This window comes from Lasiodiplodia theobromae, assembly GCF_012971845.1.
Source record: "Lasiodiplodia theobromae strain AM2As chromosome Unknown scaffold_31, whole genome shotgun sequence".
Lineage (NCBI taxonomy): Eukaryota > Fungi > Ascomycota > Dothideomycetes > Botryosphaeriales > Botryosphaeriaceae > Lasiodiplodia > Lasiodiplodia theobromae.
Window position 1 is genome coordinate 547,802 of NW_023336510.1, and position 26,193 is coordinate 573,994.

The 26,193-nt window shown below is 51.8% G+C and overlaps 7 protein-coding genes across 7 annotated transcripts; 3 read left to right on the forward strand and 4 right to left on the reverse strand.

The window, feature by feature from the left end:
• Window positions 1-529: 529 nt before the first annotated feature.
• Window positions 530-2,949, forward strand: LTHEOB_9439 (Cytochrome p450; the record flags this gene model as incomplete). The annotated part of the gene is made up of 4 exons (XM_035519027.1): window positions 530-1,975; window positions 2,310-2,427; window positions 2,484-2,747; window positions 2,804-2,949. 4 exons carry the CDS (start codon window positions 530-532, stop codon window positions 2,947-2,949), a joined length of 1,974 nt encoding a protein of 657 aa, XP_035369044.1.
• A 283-nt stretch (window positions 2,950-3,232) lies between these two features.
• On the reverse strand, window positions 3,233-3,947 carry LTHEOB_9440 (uncharacterized protein; the record flags this gene model as incomplete). Its single annotated transcript, XM_035519029.1, has 4 exons — window positions 3,233-3,343; window positions 3,399-3,518; window positions 3,572-3,694; window positions 3,762-3,947. The coding sequence occupies 4 exons, from the start codon at window positions 3,945-3,947 to the stop codon at window positions 3,233-3,235; spliced, it is 540 nt and encodes a 179-aa protein (XP_035369045.1).
• Window positions 3,948-7,180: 3,233 nt separating this feature from the next.
• Window positions 7,181-12,654, forward strand: LTHEOB_9441 (Potassium/sodium efflux P-type ATPAse, fungal-type; the record flags this gene model as incomplete). Its single annotated transcript, XM_035519030.1, has 12 exons — window positions 7,181-7,390; window positions 7,485-7,750; window positions 7,803-8,419; window positions 8,475-9,508; window positions 9,641-10,033; window positions 10,101-10,518; window positions 11,286-11,443; window positions 11,503-11,601; window positions 11,991-12,056; window positions 12,108-12,374; window positions 12,471-12,563; window positions 12,652-12,654. The coding sequence occupies 12 exons, from the start codon at window positions 7,181-7,183 to the stop codon at window positions 12,652-12,654; spliced, it is 3,624 nt and encodes a 1,207-aa protein (XP_035369046.1).
• Window positions 12,655-14,634: 1,980 nt separating this feature from the next.
• LTHEOB_9442 (putative quinone oxidoreductase) lies at window positions 14,635-15,759 on the reverse strand (the record flags this gene model as incomplete). The annotated part of the gene is made up of 1 exon (XM_035519031.1): window positions 14,635-15,759. The coding sequence occupies one exon, from the start codon at window positions 15,757-15,759 to the stop codon at window positions 14,635-14,637; it is 1,125 nt and encodes a 374-aa protein (XP_035369047.1).
• A 1,002-nt stretch (window positions 15,760-16,761) lies between these two features.
• Window positions 16,762-17,265, reverse strand: LTHEOB_9443 (uncharacterized protein; the record flags this gene model as incomplete). Its single annotated transcript, XM_035519032.1, has 3 exons — window positions 16,762-16,825; window positions 16,880-17,054; window positions 17,106-17,265. 3 exons carry the CDS (start codon window positions 17,263-17,265, stop codon window positions 16,762-16,764), a joined length of 399 nt encoding a protein of 132 aa, XP_035369048.1.
• A 3,036-nt stretch (window positions 17,266-20,301) lies between these two features.
• Window positions 20,302-21,464, reverse strand: LTHEOB_9444 (Major intrinsic protein; the record flags this gene model as incomplete). Its single annotated transcript, XM_035519033.1, has 3 exons — window positions 20,302-20,405; window positions 20,465-21,047; window positions 21,099-21,464. The coding sequence occupies 3 exons, from the start codon at window positions 21,462-21,464 to the stop codon at window positions 20,302-20,304; spliced, it is 1,053 nt and encodes a 350-aa protein (XP_035369049.1).
• Window positions 21,465-24,174: 2,710 nt separating this feature from the next.
• Window positions 24,175-25,971, forward strand: LTHEOB_9445 (ACC synthase; the record flags this gene model as incomplete). The annotated part of the gene is made up of 5 exons (XM_035519034.1): window positions 24,175-24,396; window positions 24,466-24,582; window positions 24,652-25,432; window positions 25,497-25,733; window positions 25,796-25,971. The coding sequence occupies 5 exons, from the start codon at window positions 24,175-24,177 to the stop codon at window positions 25,969-25,971; spliced, it is 1,533 nt and encodes a 510-aa protein (XP_035369050.1).
• Between the last annotated feature and the right edge of the window lie 222 nt (window positions 25,972-26,193).

The following is a 26,193-nucleotide window of genomic DNA, read 5'->3' on the forward strand; positions in this document are numbered from 1 at the left end:
TTTCCGCGTATTTTGTCTTGGTTCCGTCGGCCCACTTCTCACACCGGCATTTATGAAGTACTTATAATCATCTCATTTTTGAGTGGCCTGACCATCGCTGCTGCGCATTTCGTCAGGCACGAGAGCTGTGAGAGCAGCAATAGGTACCTATTTCCAGAGCCTGTTCTCTTCTTTGCCTCACTTTTACTCCACCATCCTACATTCTCTTCGAACGTGGAGAACACCGAGCATGAGTGCCGCATCTTCTGTCGTCCCAGCAGCCATCGCTGGTGGTTTTCTGTTGCTCTTGTACCTATTTTATCGTCATGCCCTCCCAAAGCCGCTCCCAGGCATCCCATACAACAAGCATGCAGCATCCCGGGTTCTCGGCGATATTCCTGAGATGATGAGCTATGTAAAACGTACAAAACGCATTTTCGTGAGTTCAATTACTGCGTAACTGGGAGAAAGTCTAACAAGAAAACAGTGTTGGCTCACTTCACAAACGACCAAACACGGCAGTCCCATTGTTCAAATCTTCATTAAGCCGATGTCGCTCCCATGGGTAGTTGTAACAGACCCACTGGAGAGCCAGGATATTCTTCTACGGCGCACAAAAGAGTTTGACCGCAGCAGCTTCTTCGGTGAAGTTATTGGCGGCATTCTTCCAAAACAACACATCCAATTCCTGTCAAATGATGCCCGTTTCAAGGACAACCGCAATCTCATCAACCATTTAATGGCTCCGTCATTTATCAATGAAGTCAGCTTGCCAGAGGTATACAAGTCCGTCTCTAGTCTCATGAAGGTCTGGCAGGTCAAATGCGACATGGCTCAGGGACGGCCGTTTTCGGCTCACCACGATATCACCTATGGAGCACTGGATTCAATTTTCGCATCGTCATTTGGGCTCGCCGAGGCTGACAGCATCACGATACAACGCTTCGAAGCCGTCTCACGCTGGACCCCAGAGATGCCTGACGACGCCGATACGCCAGTTGTGTTCCCTGACGGCGAAATCCCCGAGGTATTCGGGGCAGTGCTCGATCTCGCCGAGTCAGTCAAGTATGGGCAACTCTCGCCATCGCCTCGCCTCGTTTCGTGGGTGCTCCGGAAGTTCCCCTACATGAGAAAGGCCGCCGCGATCAAGAACAAATTCATCAATGACAGCATCGACGAGGCAGTCCAAAGTATTGAGACCGGTGACGAGCATCCTCGGAATGCATTGTACTCGGTTCTGTTGCGCGAACGGGACGTGGCAGCGAAGCAGGGCCGGCCGCCAGTGTACCGCAATGGTGGTATATCCGATGAGTTCGCCGGCTTTCTGATGGCTGGCCACGATACCTCTGCTACGGCTGTCGCTTGGGGTGTGAAGTTCCTGGCAGACAACCCGGCCGCTCAGGACAGGCTGCGGGACGACTTACGCGCCGCCATTCCCCAGGCAGTGCAAGAGAAGCGCGCCCCGACGTACCAGGAGCTCATCAAGGCCAGCGTTCCATACCTCGATGCTGTGGTCGACGAGGTGCTGCGCCACGCCAACGCCGTCGCTTTTGTTGTGCGCGTGGCCCTGCAGGATACGACAGTTCTTGGGTGCCGCATCCCGAAAGGCACTGACGTGTTCCTGATGGCCAATGGCCCCGGCTACCTGGAGCCCAACATGCACATTGACGATGGCACACGCAGCCCGGGTGCTCGCCAACACAGCAGCAAGTCTCTTTCAGGATTCTGGGATGACAGCAACATTTCCGCTTTCCGACCTGAGAGATGGCTCACTACCGATCCGGAAACCGGCAAGGAGATTTACGATCCTATGGCGGGGCCGACGCTTCCCTTTGGTCTGGGTCCCCGTGGCTGTTTCGGACGAAAGCTTGCCGTTGCAACTCTGCGCTTGCAGTTCGCGATGACCGTCTGGCACTTCCACTTGCTCAAGACGCCAGATGAGCTGAACAGCTATGATTCTGTGCAGAAGTTTGCCCGGGAACCAACGCAGTGCTATGTCCGCCTACGCACCGCTATCATGTAGAATTGTTTGGTTTCGGAGGAAATGGGGCTGTATTGCGAATGGAGAGATTATCAGTAGACCTATGCAGGATTGAAATATATTCTGTGGTAATACGGAGAGTGCATCCAGTAAATTAACAATCCAACATATTGGTAGAACCAGCCTTTGGCGTCACTCTCAACTACGACCGCTACGGCGGAGCCGGCAAACGCGACAGCGACATTGGAAAAGCCCGCCAAAAGAGCGCTGGATGCCTTCCGCAGCCCAACAGGTGTAGCGTGAGTAAAGCTGTGAGTGGTAAGCAGTACAGATGCTGACTGCCATGCAGACTAGTGGTGGAAACCCTAGTGCGGGAGAGAACTGCGACGAGTACCCCTTTGCCAGCACCAGCGATGCCGACAAGGGCGGACAGGTCAACAAGTGCGTCATCAGCAAGCACAACAGCCGTAAGTACTCCTCAAACAGTGAGCAGTGCCATTGTTAACCGTGAATCACTTTTCAGGCCAAGGCAACATCATCTCGCAATATATCACGAACACTTGTGGCGGACAGAACTGCCAGTTCATCGTCGGGTTTGGGAACCCTGCATCGCCTGGTGTCAAGTACTGCCAGGCCTACAATGACAGGTACAACCAATGCACACCAGACGGCACTATCTTCAAGAATGGCAAGCCTGATGTCCGTCCGCCTCCGGCCAAGAGAGACGGCAACTCAACTCAGGTTGGCGGCTTATACCTGATGAAGTCGGGAATAAAGGTAGCCTTTGGTAAGCTCAAATACATGTGAAAGACTGGTCTCATGCATGCTGATGTGTTTTCACAGGCGCAAATCTGGAAATTGGCACACAGACCAAGCACGCGACGCCTAAGAATGCCACTATGCTCGCTTTCGTTGACGACAATGATGATGATGAGGGACTTGTTGAATGGGATTTCCTCGACGACGAGATCGTCGAGAAGCTGGAGTAAGGAGTCTACGTTGATCGCAGCATCGAAATGCGATGCCCTCGCCGATTTTCTCATTTTGCTGCCTTGCATTTCATCTAGTATTTATTAGTTAAGCTTGTACTTTCCTTGCTGTTAACAGTGGCTCTTGCAAACTTGCATCATTAGATATTATCTATTACTAAGTTTAGATACACCCATTCGTTTCTTGGCCGTCACCATGCCGAAAATCATTTCTCGCTACAGAGCATGTTGTTCCCTCATCTCTCAGGGACAGACACCGTGCAGCTAAACTACTAAGGCTCGTTTAGGAGTATGCGTTGACTGCCGCCTCCATTGCCGTGTCGAGTGTGGTCTTGTCCGCCTTGGCAGCGTCCGCGCAAGTAGGAACGGCTTCAATAATCTCGAATGAGTAGGTCTGGTTAATGTCAGAAAAACAGAACAAAGGTCCGCAGCATAAAACAAAGTCTTACATCGTCAGCGCCCTCTAGGACACGAAGGGCAGCACCGATAGGGGCACCCAATCCGCTTGCGTTAGCGTCATTGGCTTTGGCGGTGAGCGTGTTCAGCATAGCCGTCTGGGTCGTGGCGAACTGTGTATGTTGTAAGCGATAGTTAAGACAGTGGCGGTTATGTGGCGGCTTACCGTGTTGTAGGCATTGCAGACCTGCTGTTGGGAGGCATCATCGGAGAAAGGCTGCGTGTCTGCGGCGGCGGCGGCATCCTTAGTTGTGGCCTTGATAAGGTCTCGCAGGCTGTTGACAACATCCTATGTTGGAGTAGTGGTCAGTTCATGCACCAAGGGAGGTTTCTAGCATTAAAAGGATTCGTCTCACAATGCTGCTTTGAGGCTTGGTCGCATCGATTTCTTTGGCGAGGGTATCCGTGTCGCTGGACATGGTGGTGAGTCCCTGAAGGTCCGTGGTCATTGTGGAGGCGTCAACATCGCGAGGAATTACTGCGGCTGAAGCGACGCCGGCGATGGCGGGGAGAGCGGTAACGAGCTTGGCGAAGAAATGCATCTTGTGTGTTGAGAAGAGGGTCCTGAAGTGAGAAGAGTTGGTTGTGATGATTGCAGTGCTGCTGGTGCTGATTCAATTGCGGCGCTCCATGGGCCTCTTATACCTCTGCATTCTCCTTGGCTTTGGATGTGGTCAAAGAGTGATGCGCGGGATCAGCGTGAGGCTCGATATGTGCTTTGCTGCATTTGGTGCACGGCAAACAGATCACTTGCGGTGGGTACTTTTTAGTTGAGCTGTAGCGCGATGCTCGGCTCACTCTATAGATCTGTACACAGTGGTGCTGATTGGCCTGCGTACCAATTGGACCCTTGTAGATCAATACTGGCGCCCGGATCGGCTCGCAAATCGCCCGATAAAGTTGACGATCAGATCTCGGATCTCAGCACGTCCGCCGCACGCACCCAGAGTGGCTTCATCAAGCGGGGCAGCTGAACTCGTATGTAAAGGGGCGCTGGAAGTCGAAAGTACCTAGTCGGCCCGTCCAGTGACGCGGGGGCGCGACGAAAGAGGAAAGGGGTGGGTTGTTTAGCTGAAATCCAGCGGCCTATTTCTCGTTCTTACTCGCTTAAGATTAGACTACTACGGAAAGGGGCGAAGGCTACGAACATCAGTACTTATGTCGGTGTGGATAAGTAGTTTTTCTCGCTTGCGTAGTTGGCTTTAGTAAATTAGCTGGGTTACAATGGTTGGGGACGCTAAAGGTTGACCGGTGGCGGCTGTAGCGAATAGGCGCATTAGGAACATCCGTCGGAGTATACCCCTTTATTGACCGCTGCGGCTTGGTAGGGCTGCCGATCGTAGCGTCACCACTTCTTTGTCAATCAGCACCTACACATTTGGTGGGAATATTCGTCGCCTCAGGCGGCTCCGGTAATTGCAGCCTCAAGACGTCCCTGTGCAGTGGGAGATGGTCCACCTGACAGCACAAATCAGTCCGAAAGGCTTACCCTGCCAACAGCGCTCATAAATTACAATCAGCAAAGGACGCTTGACAATGTGTGCAGGCGTATCATGCGCCTGAAGATTTTCCGTGCGCCCTCGGTCGCTGGGAACTCAGCGCTTCGCTTGCCTGCCGGCAGCTCGGGATCCTCTGCGGTACGTGTGAGGAACTTCTTCGAGATATTGGAGTTGCCGGAAGAATATCGCTGTGGACAGAGCCATCCTAGGGAAGGCTGTTGGCTATCCAGGTCGCCTGTCGTAGTGCTCGACTCATGCCAGTTCGGGTCGCCCAGGTGGGGTGGAAATGAAAAAAAAAGTTGAAATTCTATGAAGAAATGGTGGGAGATCTCTCACCATTGATTATTGCCGCCTGGTAAAGAAGGACGAAAGTCTAGCTTGGCTAGCTTTGGTAACTTGTGCCTAGCTACAACGGAAAAACCATTCCGATCCTCGCTGCTGCCAGACTTCCTGCCTGCCCGCTACGAAGCAGACGTCATCAACCGGACTAATGTTTCAGCCAGCGCTTCAAAGCTTCCACTGATGGTAAAGAAATTAGTATGGCTTTAAGATAATATATTTTTAGGTACAAAGGCTCCTTGGGTCTCCAGCCTTTCTCTACTGCCGCCTGAACTCCAGCCTGATCTGAAACTCTGCGGTCTGTCAGTACGTAGAGGGCGGTAGTATGCGCATGACTGTGTAGCGACATACGGTAGGGGTAGTTGCATGATACGATGCGTATTACCGATGGCTCACTGTTACGGCACAGCCTTTGTCAAGAGGGATTAAGGACTAAAAGCAGGAATAAGAAAAGACGCGGGGCGTTGCAGAGGCTGAGAATGCCTCGGGTCGTGGTACCCAAGAGACCTCCAGGCAAAGATAAGCGAGAAACTGCCCAAACGGGCAGTGAGGAGCATGAGGTTCATGCTGAAGGAGAGCAACAACGGGAGCAATAACGATGGCTCCAAGCAGAAGGTCATTTCGGTGGTCATCTTGGTGTTGTAGTAATAACCACCACGTAGTCTGCCCGAAAAGGTAGGTCGAACTTCACATAATAAAGAGCGTATATTTGAAGGTATCGTGTGGATTGTTTGCCTCTCTAAGAGAGGCCTATAGTGTTTGTTTATATATATAAGCAGTAGTAATCTTGGCGGGGCCGTAGTGCCCCTTGCTACCGCCTTCTTATTTCAACGTATTTACTACTACGACCGATCATCCTGGGTTCCGCCTAAACGTTCTACCCCTCGTCACTAGTAGCCGAAGAGTAATCGGCGCTATTGGAGAGTCTGGTTAGCAATCTACAAAGTGGGTCGGATCTTGGATAAGCGGGCTCGGGTCGGCACGCGATAATCTAGTCTTTACCTGGATTTAGCTACGCCGTGCTGAATATTAATCTAAAGCATGAGGTAATTAGAGAAGGAGCAGAATTCTTAATTATACTAACATACAGGACAGCGGTCAAATATATAGATAATAGTGTAGCTTATATCACGTGACATGACTTCAACACGCCGCTTGCCCGTCCTCCTGAGTTGTAACACCGAGCTGAGGCGTCTAGGCGACTGAGACTCTGTTTGACTGCGTTAGATGGGGACGGTACCTAAAATTTTCGAAAGTAAGAAACGTAAGTGGCTGCAGCTAAAATTAGGTAATGGGGCTTGCTGTAGAGGGTAGTCGACAGCGAGCTTAATCAAAGATCGACGGAAACCAACAGCGACATGCCAAGAATCTCCCCTGCACCCCTTACTGGTGCATCTCTAGTAATCAATAATCGCCTTACGTTTCCGAATCATGAGATCTATGCTCTTCCGATGCAACGTTCTATGAAAGAGATGCGTTTGACCGCCACACTAGTGTTTATGGACAAATTAGTGAGACAACAGTATTTGGGCGAAGTAGATACATAGTAGTACAAGTGACAAGCCGACTTATGGGACGAAACAATAGGCCTGCGCAGAATGTCCGGCTTGTCCGTGTCGCCAAGGCTTGTCGAACCCGGTATTTTATCGTGCACGACAACAATGAAGTGATGACAACATGTTCCGCAGCAGAAACGCACCGGTCTTCAGTGGACGTAATGACGCTAGCCATGTTCGAGGCGAATCGTGTAATGAGAATTTCCAGCGGGCTGGCCGCTGCTAGCCAGGTAGGGCAGCCAAGAAACACAAAGGACTGCAGTTTGTCATACCGCCAAGTGCGTCTTCCAGCTGAAGGCTCGGCTGTTCTACTTATATGCATCTCCCTTCCTTGGAATGAGGATGCGGTACCGTACGGCCTGCTCTTCAATCTCCTCCACGATGGGAAAGCAAGAACAGATACAGCGTGACGCTCACATTTCTGGGCAATCCAATGAGCCTCTCTCCAAACCAGCCCACGCGCTTTGCTTTCAAACAGTCATCGAGGAAACAGGGGCCAATCCTCAAGATGGACTTACCAGCGCAGAAGCTAAGCGTCGACTGGAGCGCTTCGGGAGGAATGAGCTTGGAGATACGGGCTCTGTACAGCCTGTAAGGATCCTGCTTCGACAGTTTGCTAACGCCATGACTTTGGTAATACCATCCCCATGTTTTGAATGGACCCGGGCTCTGACGAAATGCGCAGATTCTTATTATGGCCATGGCGGTCAGTTTCGGTATCAAGGCTTGGATCGAAGGCGGCGTTTTGGCAGCCGTTCTTTTCATCAATATTGGGGTTGGGTTCGTCCAGGAGTTTCAGGCACAGAAAACCATGGACTCCCTTAGGTCTTTGAGCTCTCCCACAGCAAACGCAGTTCGCAACGGCTTGACCGTTTCAATCCCCACCGCTGAGGTCGTCCCAGGAGACATGATAGAGATGAAAGCTGGAGAGACGATCCCCGCTGATGTCCGGTGCGTATTGCACCTCCTTGTTGACCAATAAGGCAGCACTGACTTTGAAAAGCCTCATAGAGACCATAAATTTCGATACCGATGAGGCTCTTCTCACCGGCGAATCCCTCCCTGTGCGCAAAGACGCGAGCGCCATATTCGACGAAGACACTGGCCCTGGAGACCGGCTTAACGTTGCCTACAGTTCCTCGACGGTCACAAAGGGCAGAGCAAGGGGCATCGTATTTGCCACCGGGGTATATACCGAGATCGGGTCCATAGCAGCGGCACTACGAGCCAAGGGCTCCAGACGCCGGCGAGTGAAGCGCAAGCCAGACGGCACCGCCAAGCCGCATCGCTACGCCGAAGCATGGATCTTGACTATCTCAGATGCAGTCGGCAAGTTTCTCGGAGTAAACGAAGGCACACCATTGCAGCGGAAGCTGTCTTGGCTTGCAATCATCCTTTTTGGGACGGCCATTCTATGCGCGATCATTGTGCTTGCGGCCAACAGCTTCAGCAACAAGCAGGAGGTCATCATATACGCTGTTGCGACTGGTCTCAGTATGATCCCGTCATCCTTGGTTGTTGTGCTTACCATCACCATGACTGTTGGCACGAAGAGGATGGTAAAAAGGCATGTAATTGTGCGCAACTTGAATTCCCTTGAAGCGCTCGGGGCTGTTACAGGTGAGATTACCTCATCAAAAATGCTTTTTTATGAACCTCACTCAGTATCCAGTAGATATCTGCTCAGATAAAACCGGTACGCTTACCCAAGGCAAGATGGTTGCGAAGAAGGCCTGGATTCCTTCGCACGGCACCTATTCCATCGGCGAGTCCAGCGAGCCGTATAACCCGACCGTGGGCGACGTATATCTCGACCGCCGGCAGCCGCGAGATATCAATTTCAAGACTGCCGACACAGGTCCAGCAAAGGACTATCACGAACTTCTCGAAGGCAACACCAGCCTAGAAGAATACCTCAAAGTGGCCTCGCTCGCAAATCTCGCTGTCGTCCACCAAGACTCCTCGGATGACTGGAAAGCCCGCGGCGACCCAACCGAAATTGCCATTCAAGTTTTCGCATCCCGTTTCAACTGGAATCGCACTCAGCTTACGTCATCCGGAAAAGACGGCATGCAGCCGGCGGCATGGAAACTGTTGGCGGAATTTCCTTTCGACTCGGACATTAAACAGATGTCGGCCATTTACCAGGAAACGGTGACAGGGGAAGCGCACGTCTTTACCAAAGGTGCGGTTGAGCGCATCATCGACTCATGCACGTCCATCTGCTTGGATGGTGAGACAGAGGGCCCCCTGAATGCTGAGCTACGTGACGCCATTCTGGCCAATATGGAAGCTCTTGCAGCCCTCGGCCTCCGCGTCCTTGCCCTGGCGAGCAGACCGTTCAACGGACCAAGTACGGATGACTCCAGCCAGGATATGGACCGCAGCATGGTCGAGAGTGAACTGATATTCCGCGGCTTGATCGGCCTGTATGATCCGCCGCGCCTAGAGTCAGCGCAGTCTGTCCGACAATGCCATGCAGCGGGCATAGTGGTGCATATGGTGACGGGCGACCACCCGGGGACGGCGCGCGCCATAGCTGCCGATGTCGGAATTCTTCCATCGGCGGAGGAGACGAAATGCCTGAATAAAGACACCGCTGACTCCATGGTCATGACAGCGGCACAGTTCGACAAGATGAGCGATGACCAGCTAGACATGCTGCCGGTGCTGCCGCTCGTGATTGCGCGGTGTGCGCCCAGCACGAAGGTACGGATGATTGAGGCGCTGCATCGGCGGAGAAAATTTGCTGCCATGGTAGGTTCAAATTCCGTCCAACTCTTTTTTTTTTTTTTTCAGTGCAAATCTGGGCCAGACTGCAAAGCTTAACACGTCCTACAGACTGGTGATGGCGTCAACGATTCACCCTCCCTTAAGCGCGCTGACGTTGGTATCGCTATGGGCCAATCCGGCTCCGACGTGGCCAAAGACGCATCCGACATCGTCCTCTCCGATGATAACTTCGCGTCGATCCTCAATGCGGTCGAAGAAGGGCGGCGCATGTTCGACAATGTGCAAAAGTTTATCCTGCACGTACTCTCCCAAAACTTGGCGCAGGCATTGATTCTGCTCGTCGGCCTGGTCTTCAAGGACAATAGTCCAGAAAAGCTATCCGTATTCCCACTAAGCCCGGTTGAGATAGTCTGGTTGGTTATGATCACGTCTGGCTTGCCGGATATGGGGCTGGGTTTCGAGCAGGCGGCCGAAGGTATCATGGTGAAGAAGCCGCGGAGCGTGAGTTTCGTCCCTGCCAACATTCTGCTCAAACTGCGTAACGCTGAAATAACATTATCCTCCTCAGCTCAAACGTGGTGTCTTCACACCCGAAATTATGCTCGATATGCTCGTCTACGGCATCTGGGTGGCAGCGCTTTGCTTGGGTGCCTTCTCCCTCGTTATTTACGGCTTCGGTAATGGATCCATTGGTACCAACTGCAACAACACCTACTCAGCCAGCTGTGACCTTGTGTTCCGAGCCCGTGCTACGACGTACGCCTGCTTGACCTGGTTCGTCCTGTTTCTGGCATGGGAGATGGTCGACATGCGCCGTTCGTTCTTCCACATGCGGCCCCCGACTGATGGTAGCCGCTGGGTGCCCCAGTGGTGCCGCGACGTGTGGAAGAACCAGTTTTTATTCTGGGCGAACATTAGTGGGTTCGTGATGGTGTTCCCGATTCTCTATTTGCCAGTCATCAACGAAGAGGTGTTCCGACACACGGGTATATCGTGGGAATGGGGTATTGTGTTTGTCGGTACTATCTTATTTTTCGCTGGTGTTGAATTGTGGAAGTGGGTAAAGAGGGCGTACTTCAGGAGGACTTCATATTACGAAACATAGCGGAACAATATTCGGCCAAGGACTATGTACGAAAAGACGCTATCATGGAGAGAAAGAAGGAATAAATAAAACAAACTTAATAGATGATCGTATTACTCCCGAGGTTTTAGCAGCGAATAGTTAAGGATGTTACTGTGGGTCCGGGGTTTAGGTTATTCCTGTTCCGCGGGGCTGCCTTAGGTCGGGCGACTGTGCCGCTTCCCTCGCCTTTTATCTCTTGAGTGGGTGTCTTTAGTGGGTAACTTCAGTGGGATCCGTAATATATAGTCTATAATTCCGCTATCGGCTAAGTTGACCGATAAAGCGCTACGCTAATACGGAGTGTTAACCCTAAAATACCGCTTGCTAATTAAATCTTCTAAGCACGTCATTGAAGAATTTTCTATCTGTTATAATATAGATAAGAGGCTGCAATAAGAATAATAGATTCCCTAGAGAGCTTTCGAATTCCTGTCTGAGCGACTTAACCCCTAGTTGTTTTCTTTTCTACAAGCTCCCAGTCGCCTAGGATTTCTTTGCCTCTCCGCCTTCTGTTTCGTGGTGCTTAATCTTGCTTCCAGTGTATCTCAGTTTTTGAAACGCGCAACGAGATCGAAGAAAGAATCTGGGATGCGATAAAGTTTGACGGAAACATGACAGATATGCCAGATGATCAAAAGTACTCCGCAAGCAACAATGTCCCTATGGTTGCCGACAATAGCTCGCAGGAATTGAACTGCGCTCACAATAGGAAGCTGCTACTCAAAACAGACTCGATCGCGCTTCCACTGATTGTCATAACGTCCACACTCGCCTTTCTGGACAAGGTGCGTCGAGCACGGCGGATATTCCCCTTCCGTAATTCTCACCCAGCTCTGATGGACAGAACGGAATGGCATACGCCGCGGTCTACGGCATGAAGACGGATACGAATCTCAAGGGGCAGGAATACAGTTGGCTCGGCAGCATTTTCTACTTCGGCTACGTATGACCTGGACCCAATCTTTTCTACCTTGTTAAGACACTAAAAAAAAATCCACGACCTCAGTTGACTGCCGAATTTCCAACGCTCTGGCTTCTGTCTCGAGTTCCACTTGGCAAGTATATTGGTTTGTGCCTCTTCTGCTGGGGTCTTTGTTTATGCTTCATGGCGGTCTGTTACAATTTTGAAGGCCTCGCAACTGTACGCTTTCTGCTCGGCGTATTCGAGGCAGGAATTCTTCCTGCACTGATGAGGATGAACTCGATGTGGTGGCGGAGAGAGGAACAACCGCTGCGGACGGCGCTCTGGTATAACACTTTCGCTGTAGGTTTCATAATTCAGCCAATACTGCATACCCGTGCGGATATAGTGACAAATTCTGACGGTTGCAGGGAATTTTTGGTGGCATCCTCAGCTACGCCATCGGCAACATCAATGGAAGCCTCCCAACTTGGAAGGTTGGATCACTTATCTCCTTCTCCGAAGATTTGCTCATATAAATCTTACAGTATATCTTCCTCATCTACGGGGCTGTTACTATGGCTTACAGTATTGTTGTTTTCGCCGCTTTGCCGGACCTCCCGGAGAAAGCGTGGTTCTTCTCCCCAGAACAGAAGAAGGCTGCCATTATTCGCACTGCCGAGAACCAGACGGAGGCCAAGAAGCATAGAGGATGGAAGCCCACACAGATCCTAGAGGCTGTACGGGATCCAAAATATTGGTGTGTGGTTGTCTTTACAATCGCGCAGTCGGTCACGAATGCGGGGATCACCAACGTAAGGCTTCACCATTCCCAAGGCAAGACTCATGCGAGTCTAGGCTTTGTATTGCGAGCTATTGCAAAGTAGGTGCTAAATTGTGACATCTGGCAGTTTAACCCTCTCATCATCTCCGGCTACGGCTACTCACAGTCCAAGACAACCCTGATGGCGACACCTCAAGCAGCTGTAGCACTGGTTTCTCAGGTATTTTGTACGACGCTCGCATTCTTCATACCGAACATACGGTGTATTCTCTGGGTGATGGGGACACTGCCAGCTTTGGTTGGTGCAGTGATGATTCACGGTAAGGATGCGGTCGGAATTTCGAAATGCTCAGATCGAAAATTAATCAAACAACGTCTCTAGTTCTCGACATCGAGACCCAGCGCTCCGCATCATTGGCGGGCGTGTATCTCTTGGGATTCTACAACGTGTCATGGGTCTTAATGCTCAGCCTCCAGTCGTCAAACACCGCCGGTGAGACTAAGAAGAGTTTCTGCTCAGTGTCGGTGGCAGTATTTTATGGTAAGATCTTTCTAATAGTCCTCCATGTTCCCCTAGAATAACATTTTCTTACAGCTGTTGGCAATATCGTCGGCCCACAGTTCTTTCTTGAAAGCCAAAGCCCACGTTACCCGCTCGGTATTAGCGCCATGTTGTGCTGCTTTGCTATCATGGTGGCCACAGGGATTGCTTACGGACTAATATGCATAATTGAGAACCGGAGGCGAGATGAGACTTACGGCACGCCTATTGCTGCTTTGGAGGATTCTAGTCTAAGTGTAGAGGCAGAAGACCGGACGGATTTTGAAAACACTAACTTTAGATATGTGTTTTAACAAAAGGTTCAATCTTAACCAAATGTTAAAAGTGGCAAACACGTCTTTAGTCATAAAGGGGGTGTTCAAGATCTTCACCGCGCATGCAATAAGCTTTTTGCTAGTCTGTTCAAGCACAAAACTTCTGCTTCGACATTAGGTATTAGCAAGTTGCCCCTCACCGTCCTCCAACCAGATCCGTTGCACCCGGAACTCATTGGACTATGTTCTTTTATATTTATGACTTAGAATTTTGAAACAAGCATCCTCAATTGCAATCCGATCAGAAGCAGTGGCCTGCAGAACTGCCCGCCATGCTCGCCGCTTCACCGTCTGGCCCATCTGCGCCATGCAATCCCCTGCCCCCACAAAACACCGCAATGCTTAACCCCTGAGCTTGTCTACTCACTCACGCACTTAACATGGGCCTTCAAGAATACCCATGCACGCGTGCGGTGGTCAGGGCGCCCTTAGCGCTGCACTACCCCCACACACTCTACGCTCTCTTACACATCCGTCCGACGAGCGGAGCTAACTGCCCGACAGCGCTCTGACCCAACGAGTCATCCATCCGGCTACACTGCCAGCAAGCGTGCCCTCTGCCTCGGTCTCGGCTGTCATGAGAGTTCCTCGACGACAGTCGCCAAAGCCCGGGGCCGCTCGCAGGTTCAATTCGCCGTCTGCATGCATGCCGCCAGTTTTCGCCCTCTGAGGGCTGGAATGTCGAGTGCGAGGATATAATTGGTGGCGAGCTGCGTTGCAAGTTTGAGAGCACGCGATGGGTGGGTGGATGGGTTAATGCTGCGAGACGGGAAGCACGGGGCGCGGATGTGGAAATCAAAACTCCGACAGTCAATGTGTCGGATTGGTTACATGTCCTGATGTCCAGTTGGAAATGCACTTCGGGTAATCAGGGGTAGTACCAGACCGATACATGTAGTCTTTACTGGAGTGATTGAAAAGGACTGACAGTGATGAATGTGGTGGTCCAAGCAGCTTCCACTCATATACCTGGACTCATTCCGGCCCAGAACTTAGGCGCTTTAAACTCCAGAGCAAAACTTTCTACAGGGTGGAATGAAGAGTAGTGATGGTTTTCCCATTTTTCCTTTTGTTTATCTCGTCTCGTTAAACTGAAAGCTTTCAAGTGTAGATGTATCCGAGAAGGTTAAACTATAATGCTATAAAGCCAGGAAAATATAGTGCTGGCCTCTTTTACTTTTGTTTCACAGGGTCTTCTAGGTACGGTTAATAGTGTATGTACGCCACGGTCTTTCAAAGTTCAGCCGCAGCTTCCGCCACCGCCACCACCATGCAGCGTGTTTTTGGAAGCGACATGTCGGGTAATGGCATGCACAGGCATAAGCTTTTACATGATCAAATGTTTTCCATTATCAGCATGTATAAAGATGGCCAGTCAGGGCGGAAGATTGCATAGAAAATCTGACGGCCTTAATCTAAGGAGTAAGTACGACAGTTTCTCCAGCACTACCATACCTTGCCGCAGTCTCGAATGCTTCTTCCCACTGATCAAGCCCAAATCTCCCAACCAGTTTCATTCCCCTATCCTTCCCCAAAGGCAAAGTTCCCGCTTCAACCATCTTCAACAGCTGAATCGCCTGGCCGCGAGTACACCTCCATGTGCCCTTCACCGTCAACGCTCGAAGCAAAATCTCAAACGTCGTCAACGGAAACCCGCGCGCGCCGCCCATCAGACTGACCCGGCCACCACTCCTCAGAGAATTAAAGCAGCTCCTGAAATGGGTCGAATCGGACGCCTGAGGCGACGATATGTCCAGATACGCATCAATTGGGCCATCGGCGGCATCCGTGACAGCCTTCGCATCTGCATCCACGTCTCCGGTGATGCGCACCGCCGCCACGCGCCTGGGATCCACGGCGACGAGGCGCGAGAGCACCTCCTCATTGCGCCCCACAGCCACGACGCGCGCCCCCATGGCCAGCGCCACGTGCACGGCCGCGCCGCCGTAGATGCCGGTAGCAGGTGCGATGGCCACAGTCTCCCCGGGCCGTAGACCGATATCGCTCAGCCCGCCAAACGGCACGAACATGGGCAGCACGTGGCACAGCTCGTCGTCGATCCCGTAGCCCAGCTGCCGAAGCCGTGTCTCGTCGATGCGCAGGCAGTTCTCGAGCGGCACCCGCGCGTGCTGCGCGTACGTCGAGTCGCGCCACTCGGCGCAGCGCGCCAGCTTGCGCCCGGCGTCCGACGGGAACTCCTCGATGCCCGAGATGTAAAGCACAGAGGCGTCGTCGCGGCCGCGGACGTGCGCGTCGAAGAGGACGAGCTGGCCTGGTGCAGAGAGCGTGGTTGCGTCCGGCCCGGCCTCGACGATGCGGCCCAGTGCTACTTCGCCGGGGACGAAAGGCGCAGGGAGCGGGTAGGGCCGCTTGCCGCTGTACACCTCGCCGGAGTACGGGACAACCAGGGCGGCGAGGATGCGGATTACGGCGCTGCCTGGCCCGGCACGAGGGGTTGGAATGGTTTCTATTGTGAGAGGTCGGTCGGTGCTGGCGAGTTTGAGTACTCGGTGTGTCTGGGGGATGATGGGGGAGGACATGATTGTCGACTTTTTTGATGGAGAGTGGTGAGTAGGTCTAAAAATGATAACTGGCCCTCGCAGAAATACAAAGAGATGTACATATAGAGTTGGTGTATGGTAGGTTTATCCCGTGCGCCAAGACATCCTCAGCGGGCTATTTGTAAGCTCGTAAGCTCCGAAGCTGCCACTTGCGCCGGAATACGGGATGCTCTGATACCGAAGCGAGAGAATGTCCTTTACAATGCCGCCTCACCTCATCATCAAGAGGAATCCACCAGGTCTACAATCCTTCTTTGGCAAAATCAGCCATGTCGCCCACGGAAGCTCAAAAAGCACCCTCCCTCACCATGCCGCCAAAACGCCGTTGCATGTTGCGGACAGTGGGGCTGCCAGACTACTCATCTCGCTGGGAGCAGACACCTCTGTAAAAGGCAGTACGGGCGCAATACCACTGCACTACATGGCTGCAAAAGGACAGGTGAAGGCTGTTGAGATGCTTGCGCAACAGCAAAGCAGCGCTCCAAACATGATCAACAAACATCAACAGACACCACGGCAATTTCCCTGTCAGAACGGACATATGGAAATAGTGGCAGCACTGCTCCGGATCGGGGCATTTGCCCACGCCGTAGATGCGGACGGAGGACGGCAACTTCCTATCCGAGAGACCCTAGCAGCTCATAGTTCTAGACACGATGCGAAGCATACAATCTCAGGAATTCATGTAGGGTTTTCCCGACGGAGAACGGCAACTTCCTAACCGAGAGACGTATAACCACGAATACTGACACTTTACAAAGCGAAACGTGTAATAGGCTATGTACTGATACTGGGTATGTTGGCGGACTTTCCACCACAGGGTGAATCATCCACTCTACCCATCTACTTGACGAGTTCAGCTACATGTCTTACATTCCGCCCTTCCTCAGTCCTCCACCTTGATGACAACCGAAAGCGAGCGTAGTAACTCCGTGAGAGAGGTTCAGAGCTACATCACCGGAGGACATGGATGACTGTGCCCTACTCCTTAGACTCGGAGCGGACTTCGTCGACCGTGATGATTCCATCGCCGTCCTTGTCGAACCTGCTTGTGAATCAGTATCACGCTTTCCGGCAGTTGAGAGGCTGCATTGCTTACTTGTTGAACCACTTGACGTAGGCTTCGTCATCCTCGGACACGCGCATGTACTGGGCGTACTGGGCGAGGGTCAGGTTGCCGGTGCCATCGGTGTTTGCCTGGCTAAAAGCCTCGGCGTCCGAGATCTCGGGGCTGGTACTGGCCGCGAGGCCGGTCAGGCTGGCAGCGCGGCAGCCTAAGCCTAGTTAATGCTGACGGATCACCCTTGCCTTTTGAGAGAACATACCGCCGTCGCAGTTGCAGCAGAAGATGTTGCAGCCGCCGTAGCCGCAGCACGGGGTACCCGCAGTGCCGTCCCTGCAAATACCACCTGAGTTGTAGCAGCAGTCCGCCAGAGCGAACGGAGCAACGGTAGCAAGGATGGCGAAGATGGCAGTGTACTGCATGTTGATTGAGTGGGAACGGGTTGGCTTGAGTTGGAACGAGTTGAAGTGAGCTGAGATGGTGCTTGATGATGGACTGAAAGAGCCTGCTTGCTCACTATTTATACCCAGCAGTCTTCATACCCGAATGGAGAATATCCCAATAGTCCGCTTTGAGAACTGCTGGCAGCTCATCAATGCAACTGTAGCCGACTATGCAGCCCGTATTCAAGGGCTCGGATCAGTAGGTCCAGGGAAGCCAAGGCAAGCTGGGCAAGGGGAGTATTCCTTCCCGTGACGATGTGAAGACCTATGCCTGCTTTAGTCTCGTAGAGCTTCCTGTTGCAAAACGCCTTGCACTTTGATTGTTCCCACTGGCATTTTTGCGGGGTCAGAGGAGGGTGAAGTCTTTCTTTAGTTGGACAGACGGAAGCTCGTCTTTCTCGGTTGCGTCGTCCTCGAGGTGGGGCTATGCGGTCGAATATTGGCGCAATGAGGATGACTTCCCGCCCCCGGGACCATCTCTCCTCCATTCCTCAATGGCGGGAAGATCCGGCGCGTAATCGTCACTTCTAACCCGTCATCCACATGGCCGTGGACTCCAAGCTCAATTTTCCTGTAGGTTGTGCGGTAGTGACGGGGTGCTGCTGGACATACTCGAAGGCCAACAGTGCAATGTGTATGTAGGACTCATTCTGTATCTACGCCTGCAGTCGATGTTAGGTCCCACCACCAAACATTTCTGTCTTCAGTGATGTCTGATTTCTGGATTCAGTGAATTTCAGCTGCGGGACATTGAGTTTCCGTTTGGGATACGTCATTTTCCCCACGCGTTGAAAATGATTACCCATCACAACACGAATAGCATTTCAGAGGCGAGAAAAGTAAGATGGTAAACCTTTGCCGAATCCTGGAGCCGTAACGACGAGTTCGCGTAGGTAGGGCTTAGCCGACGCCGTGGCTTACGCATCTTGCCTAAGCCGACACCCCTACAAGTCTTAGCTGCGTTACCCGCCAGTCGGGTTTCGATCCTCAGCGGCCCGTTCCACACTTAGCCGCCGCCTACTGTATGTACTGCACCTACAGACACCGCCACAACTGCTCTCACGCCATCGCCCTAAAACATTCGCAATGAAAGTCTTATATCAACGACAAAACATCTTTTTCAAGGCTGACCGTTACTCTTGTCTTCTATGCTGGATAATTTGGCTGGTGGCCCTCTACTGCGCCCCACACTAAATGCTCACGATGCACTCGATGCTAGTGGGGGCTGTCCACCGTCCCCTGCTGCCCTACACTAGTGCAGCTGTGGACAATGATCTGAATAAGGGGTGCGAAGGAGCGATGGGGCACCAGCGGTTGGACGTTGCTTTTGCCAAAAGTGGTCTGTGGTTGCCAACCGCCAGCGGCAACCAGTCGGTCGCGGACCGCATTCGAACCGGCAGTGAGCCGCAGAACGAACAGCGCACGGTCCTTAAATTTCAGAAAATTGATGCAAGTAATCTTGCAGTATTCCTTCATGGTTTCTGCAGGACCAGTTGACTGGCGGCTAAACACGAGCCACAGCCCGTTCCAGAATCAATGGGACTTGTGAGGAAACATCGCAGCACCATGAGCGGATCGTGCGCCCACATTGGAGAAGATTCGCCTGATTTTTTCTTCTACCGTGTTCCATTAGATCAATTGGGAAATGTTCCCCACCAGCAGGACAGCCAACCCCGCATTCAGGCCCGCTACCGCACAGGGTTGAAGTGCGTAGGGCATGGCGCCAAGCCGTCGACAGTGTGACGCACAGTAAACCCGCTGACATTTGACATGGGTTAACCACAGAGCCGGGAAGGGGGGGCCTGTTCAGACAGCAATGGCTGAAATTGGCAGTGTTGAGGCTTTTTCTTCTCCTGCTACTCGTATTCGTTAATACCTCACTGTTTCTGGAGCTCCACACTGCTTCCGGCCTCCACACTTCTACTGCCACTGTCTACGTTAGGACAAAATTTTATGTCAGAGAGATGCGACTCTCCCCAATTGACGCGCTATTTTCTTTCGTAACGCTACCATGGCTCCTACTTGACAAGACAAGAAAGGCTACATGTACTCCCTATCCTAAACGGCACAACACGCCGCCAGCAGCGTCTTCATTAAGACATCTTGCCAAGTGCGAGCCTTGATGCAGCCTTGCCACAATACGACCGAAAAAAATCTTCCGTGACCAATTCTCCTCCACCCTCCTCTACTTCCTCTAAGCCAGGCGGGCCGAAACGGCAGCATCTATATCCAGGAGGGAAGTAATTGTGCAACGAGTGTGTGGAAGTTGTATGGTAAAGTGGATTGATGAAAATGCGCTTAATTGTCAAAATAATGTAGCGTAGAAAAGCATTGTGACAGCTGCAGACAGTTGCTGAACAGAGATCGGAGACAGGAGCTGCAGCATGTAAATACGGCTCGCAACAGAGCCCCACAGTTTAGGCGAGCGGGTTGGAGTGACAAGTGTTGAGAAAGAGAGCCGAGACATTGGGGAAGCGGCACGGGAAGGACGCCGGCGGTAGCAGCGAATAGTACCTGGCAATCTTTGGGAACCAACACAGTTTTTTTTGAATGCAGTCACAGAGCGTTTATTAATTTCATGTGTTCAAGTGGGTGCCTCACTAGCGACCATGTCACTTATAAATCATCAGTGGTCATTCTGACACGTCAAAGAAAAAATAGAAAATGGGGCAAAGTGGCTGATAAATCATCAAGAACAAGGAGACGGACGAGGTGGTTTGGGAGTTTGTTCTTGTTCAGCACCCGGAGTTACGGAACTACATCTTTACGAATTAGACTGAGGCTCAATTAAATGTAGGTAAAACTATTTCGTAACAAGAGATGCTCCAATTTCAGATTAGCCAGATGCCTTATATCGTACAGCCATTATTGCCTAACACTCAGACGAAAAAGAAGAGCGTGTTAATATCATTACACTATTACAGCCAATGCCCACTTGCGTCGCTCCCGATCTCCTCGCACTGAGTTCACATTCATCAACTATTGTTGATACTTGGGCTGGCAGGAGTTGTTACCTCAGTGGAAATCTCCATTATGTTTGTCAGGCGTGCCTTCAGCGGCTACCGAGTGGGAATGGTTCGTAGTCGTGGGCACCAGAGCGATGTTGGTGGGAGGTTCATCTGAGGAGAATCGGTTACTCTGAAGGCCCGAGGCTGTATATAAAATGGGGGAGACTTACCTGTTTGGACCATGGGTGCAGCGGGGCGTCTGACGTCCTCGCGAGTTGCTGGTGGGTCGCTGGCGGGCTGGAAAGCTTTGGTTTCATTCTCGTCGAAGTCTTGGCCTGGGTTGGCGGTTTCATATTCCAGTGACTTGATGAGTCTGTACATTATGACTGCAAGGATGGAGCCTAACGCAGGACCAAGCCAATAGATCCAATGGTAGCCGTCGAAATTGCCGAGTACTACGTCTGGGCCGAAGGAGCGTGCGGGATTGAGACTGCCTCCAGTGAAGTAGACGCCTGACAGTTCAGCCACGAAGAGTGCCAAGCCGATGCCGATGGGCGCAAGGAAGGTGCTCTTGTGCTTTTCCGCAGCCAGCATAAAGACGGTGAAAACGAGCATGGCAGTCAGGAACATCTCGATAAAGAGACCCCGTACAACCGACGTGTCGCTACTCAGCGTTGTTCGAACCTTCATCTCGTTTGGAAAGAGGGCGGATACAATGCCAGCCGCGGCTATTCCTCCGATGATCTGTGTGATGAATACGAAGCTGCCTCGGGCCCAGCCAAGAGCTCCAATGAGGCACAGGCCCAGCGTTATCTACACATTAAATTACTTCAACGAGCACTGGTAAGACGATGAAGGACTTACTGCGGGATTGAATAGACCTCCGCTAATGCGAAAGAAGACCCAGACGTTGGCTGCAAGCGAGAAACCGAAGCCCAAAGCTATGAAGAGCAAGTCAGGCGTAGTTGGCGTGCTGGACTCGGAATTGTTGGAGACCACTGTGTTTGCCACCTGTGCCGCGGAGAGTGCAAAGAACAGGAAAGAACACGTTCCCACAAACTCTCCGAGCATGGCAATGAAGTGGTTCCTTACTCTGGGCGGCATCCAGCCTGTTCCAGGCAGTCGGCGGACCGGAGGGCTTGACCTTTGGCTCTCCACATCACGGACGGCGGTTCGTTTCGGCCATCCAGGAATAACAATGTATTGTTCAGCGGGCTGGTTGATGTTCATGTTGTGTGATGAGTAGAGGGAAGGCTAATGAGACGAGTGGGAAGGACAACCATACCGGTAGATGAGCCCCTCCTTTTCACTAGAGTGCGAAGCCCATTTGCCGTGCAACCGCAGCGGAAGAATGACGATAGCATACTTCAGTGATACAGAGACTAGCATATCTCTGCGGGGTACTTGAGTACAGACATACATGTGTAATACTATGTAGAAAGGATCTTGAAAAGAGGATGTGTTCTCTCTGCATTTCCCGTTGTCTCCGGAGGCCCATCACTCCGGGACACGCGAGATGACGCCGCAAGATAGCCGACTGATCGTTGATCGATCGTTGATGGGGGACCACCATCCTGGTTTTTTAAAAGGAAGTTGCAGGCGCATGCAGACAATTCCAGACGAAAATGACGTATGCAGGCCTTTCCGGAAGAGAATGACGTGATCTTGATCTCAAAGTGCCCAAGCAGGTGTAGCGAAGCGCTCATGCACACCGTTTCTTTTTCCTCTCCTCAGTGACACCGTAACCTTGTGTTCCGACCCTTCATTCGAAACGTCATGTGGCTTGGTGCTACCTCGGTAAATTTTCCAAAGGTAGCTGGGCATCAAACTCTGAAAATTGGATTCGAGTCGTGTTCGTGTCTTGTATTTCATTTTCTTATTGCGAAAAATTCTCCGTCTGATGGCAGAATTCAAAGTAAAGTAACTATCGGGGGTTCTTGGTTGTGGACTCGTGTAACTCCTTGACGGATGAGCGTAGCCTTTCTCGGGATCTACGGTACACATACTTTAGTGTTGCAAGCGCAGTGTAACCACCAGATGCCATTGAGTCAGGCCACAGGGAAGTTCCAGGACCGGCTGAATCGAGAACCCTGACACCAACTGCAGGCAGCACCAACCGTGCTGCTGGAGATCACTGCGGAGAAATTCGAAGTGCTCCGTCATGTCGGTTCCAAGCCAGGACACGGCAGCTCCCTTCTCGCTTGCTGTGGGCGATGACCTGATTAGAGCAGCGTGACTGTCGACGAAATTATGCAAGAAGATCCGATCGGGCGAGCAGCAGGGCGAGTGACAATAAGCCACTGGCCAGTTTGAAGTGTGGGAATGTGGAATCCGGCCACGAAGCCATGCGGTAGGTCGCCCTCTCACTGAAGGGAATGAAGGTCAGCACGCACCACTCAGTAAAGAAGCAGTCGGGATCTTGCAGATCAAGAAAATACACCGGTCCGAGCTGTTTAGTGGCGCAGTATCAGTGCAGACCCCTCACGACGTCAGTGAGCAACTTCACGGCATTCTTGCAACATATGTGCCGCATGGGGTAATCTGAGTACTGCCGCGGATCGGCCCGCAGTCGGTAGCCGAGCACGTACGGCAATTGGCCTGATATTACCTCATGAGCAGGGCGAGCTTCGACTGCACTGCAGCCCGATTCTTGTATGGGCGCTCATGAGGGGTTAACAAAGGTACCAGTGCATGAAGTGCCGAGAGGCGAGCTGCCGAGTCCGAGTCTACATACTTCAATGCGGGTTCCCGGAAGTTTTACTTCAGGGCACAGGCGAGAAATACCGGCCGGAACAAAAATCGTTTGACTTTGGTCGAGTTGGAACCTTAGGCCAGTGACGCCGTGTGATGCACCCTTGGCAACCAGTCTGGTGTACACGGAGTAAGATGCGCTATGACGTTGAAATGCTGCGCACTTTATACTGCGGGTTTGCTGAGGACAGTTACAAGAGCTTGAGAAGTAGACTGTTGTTTGACGTGGGGCAACAACAGAATTGTGTGGGGCGGGAAGCGTGGGCCTGAGGACACATTTGGGAGAGGGAGGTCAGACGGCTCCGCGGATCAGCAGGCTTGCCAATCCCACAAGCATCGTGTATGGCTGGTCGAATAACTTCATCGGCGGTCGGGTATTAGTGTTCTTCAGAACCTCGTGCACGAGCTAGACCGCAACCAATCAGCGGAGAGACAAATGGACAGAGGGCTGCACGGGTCTTCATTTGGGTTAGGAAAGGCGGTGGTTCCCTACGTCAAGCAACAGAGAAGAAAAAGTGGGAGTTAGCCGGTTCTTCATTAAAGCGTGGTGGAAATAATGTTAACTCCGAACCGTAAAACCGATTAGCGATTCCAAAGCACGTGCATTCTTTAGTCTCCGTATTCTGGTCGGATCGCTAAAGAACCGACCCGTTCGCTTTAATGCAGACTCTTGATGGCTTGCAGATGACCCTCTAACCAATCAGTAGGCGCTGAATCATGGCAAGTTTCATGTACAAGTCTTTTACGAGTCAGACGTTCTCCTATCAGGCAGTCTTTTCCACAATTTCCAGCCTTTTCTCGACTCGTATACGAATATAATATCTCCTCCGGCCTACAGATCCACTCCTACCTTCACTTCCACCTCTGTCGGCTCCTATCGAAGCTTATCTATTGGTCGACAAATTCAACACCACGACTAGTTGGCTATTAGCGAGGGATATAATTCGCCACATTCCCAAATTAGGAAAGAATCGGGCGGAGTGGAGGTAGGAGTGGATCTACAGGGCGGAGGAAATAGACCTCTCGGTAGCATGTTTCACGTAACTCGTCCTTTCACCGTGCAAAGCCATCTCGAGGCTGGTTTCGTCCGAAGTTTCCATAGCCATTATTGAGCGGCAGTGCTGAGATATAAATAATGTGGTTCTCTTTCAGACCAGCAGACATTGAGCTCCAACTTACCATCGGAACAATGGAGACAACCGGCAGCACCACCTTCAATACTGCTTCCTACATCATCACGGCTGTATTGACAGCATGTATGCTTTTCTATACGTATTGGCTCACGAAACACAACGAACTGTACGATGGAATACAAGTCGTCCGGCCTACGAAAGATGGCCATTCCCCCAGAGAAGCAAAGAAGGCGTATGGGGGGTCTGCGCTTTCAATCTTGGCAGATGGTAAGAGGACGGTAAGTGGCAGTGCCAAGAGAGCAACTTTATCGATCGGGGGCATGCTAACATGGATGCAAACGAAATAGGCTCAGGGTGCCTTCCAGGTCTATACCGAGGCTGGCGTCATGATTATCTTGCCCTCAAAGTACTTTGCGGAAATCAAAAGTGACGCTCGCTTTGGAACTGACGAGGCGAGCAAAAAGGTCAGTATCGGCGCATAGTATAAGTAGTTGGTCTTTTTGGACGTCTTTCTGACAAGTTCGCATGGGTAGACATTCATGGCCGAGATTCCTGGCTTTGATGGTTTCCACGCGCTGCTCAATCACAACATGCTCCAGGATATGATCCGCACGAAACTTACCCAAAGCCTCGGAACCATGACATCGGAGATAGTTGAAGAGACTGCTCTCGCCGCCGAATCAATTCTAGGTTTCCCATCTGAATGGACAGAAGTCCGGCCCATCGAACCCATCTATCGCCTTGTCGCGCGTGTCTCTTCCCGGGTTTTTGCTGGCACTCGGCTTTGCCGCGATTCTGCATGGCTTGAGATTGCGGTCTCTTACACTGTACTGGCCTTCGACGCCGCCCGTGCGCTCCGCTTCTGGCCTGAGCGCATCCGGCCCCTTGTTCACTGGTTCGTTCCCGAGTGCTGCCGGTTGCGCAAGGCAGTCCAAAACGCTAGGAGCGTGCTTGGGCCGGAGATTGGCAACATGAAGCAACAGTGGGAGCAGGCAAAGGAAATCCAGAGCGGGAAGCGTACGAGCAAGAATACCATTTCGATGATGCTGGATGTGGCAAAGGGGCGCCCTGTGGATCTTATCGAGGCACAGTTGGGTTTGACAGCAGCTGCAATGCACACCACCACAGACATGACAGTCGAGGTGCTGTACCAGCTCTGTACACACCCTGAATTTTTTGAACCAATGCGAGAAGAGATCGAACGGGTTCTGCGGGAAAGTGGGGGCTCGTTGATGAAGAAGACAGCGCTGTACGAACTCAAGTTCATGGACAGCTTCTTGAAGGAGACGCAAAGGCTGAAGCCAACTTCCCTCAGTAAGTTTCTATCTCGGGACAGTATTGAATCAGGTGCCTAACTGGATTCTGCTACACTTTGCAGCCAGCGCTCAGCGTGTTCCTTCCGAGGACGTCACTCTTTCTGATGGCACCTTTCTACCCAAAGGATGCCACGTCGCCATCTTTAACGATGGGTGCTGGGACCCTCAATTCTTTGAGAATCCGGAAAGATTTGATCCCTATCGTTTTCTCAACATGCGGAAGGTTCCAGGCAGGGAGAACTCCAGTCAGTTTGTTACCACGACGCCGGAGCACCTCGGTTTTGGCCATGGAATTCACGGTATGTTTTTGTCATTCACTCATTTGACAGTGGTTGAGAATGAAGAGTCTAATGAACAGCAGCATGTCCTGGAAGATTTTTCGCGTCGAACGAGATCAAAATTGTGCTCTCCCATCTTCTTACTCATTACGACTGGGAATTGGCCCCCGGACAAGGGCCGCCAAAGCCTTTGGTGGTCGGTGCTGAAATGATGGCAAATCCAGAAGCTAGACTCATCTACAAAAAGAGACCAATGTAACTGCCGCAGCAGCGAAGTAAGGTTTAAGAAGACTGCTGGGGAATAGAGAGTAATCATGTGGAAACCATACCGGAAACTAGATTAGTACACATTATTCGCGGGGAAATAAAATCATCTTTACATACAGCCTGATTTGCTCCCATATGTTAGAGATGCGAGATGCCGGGTCCCGGAACTGTTACTTTGGTGTCATCCCGACGATGGAATCTTTGGCCAACGCTT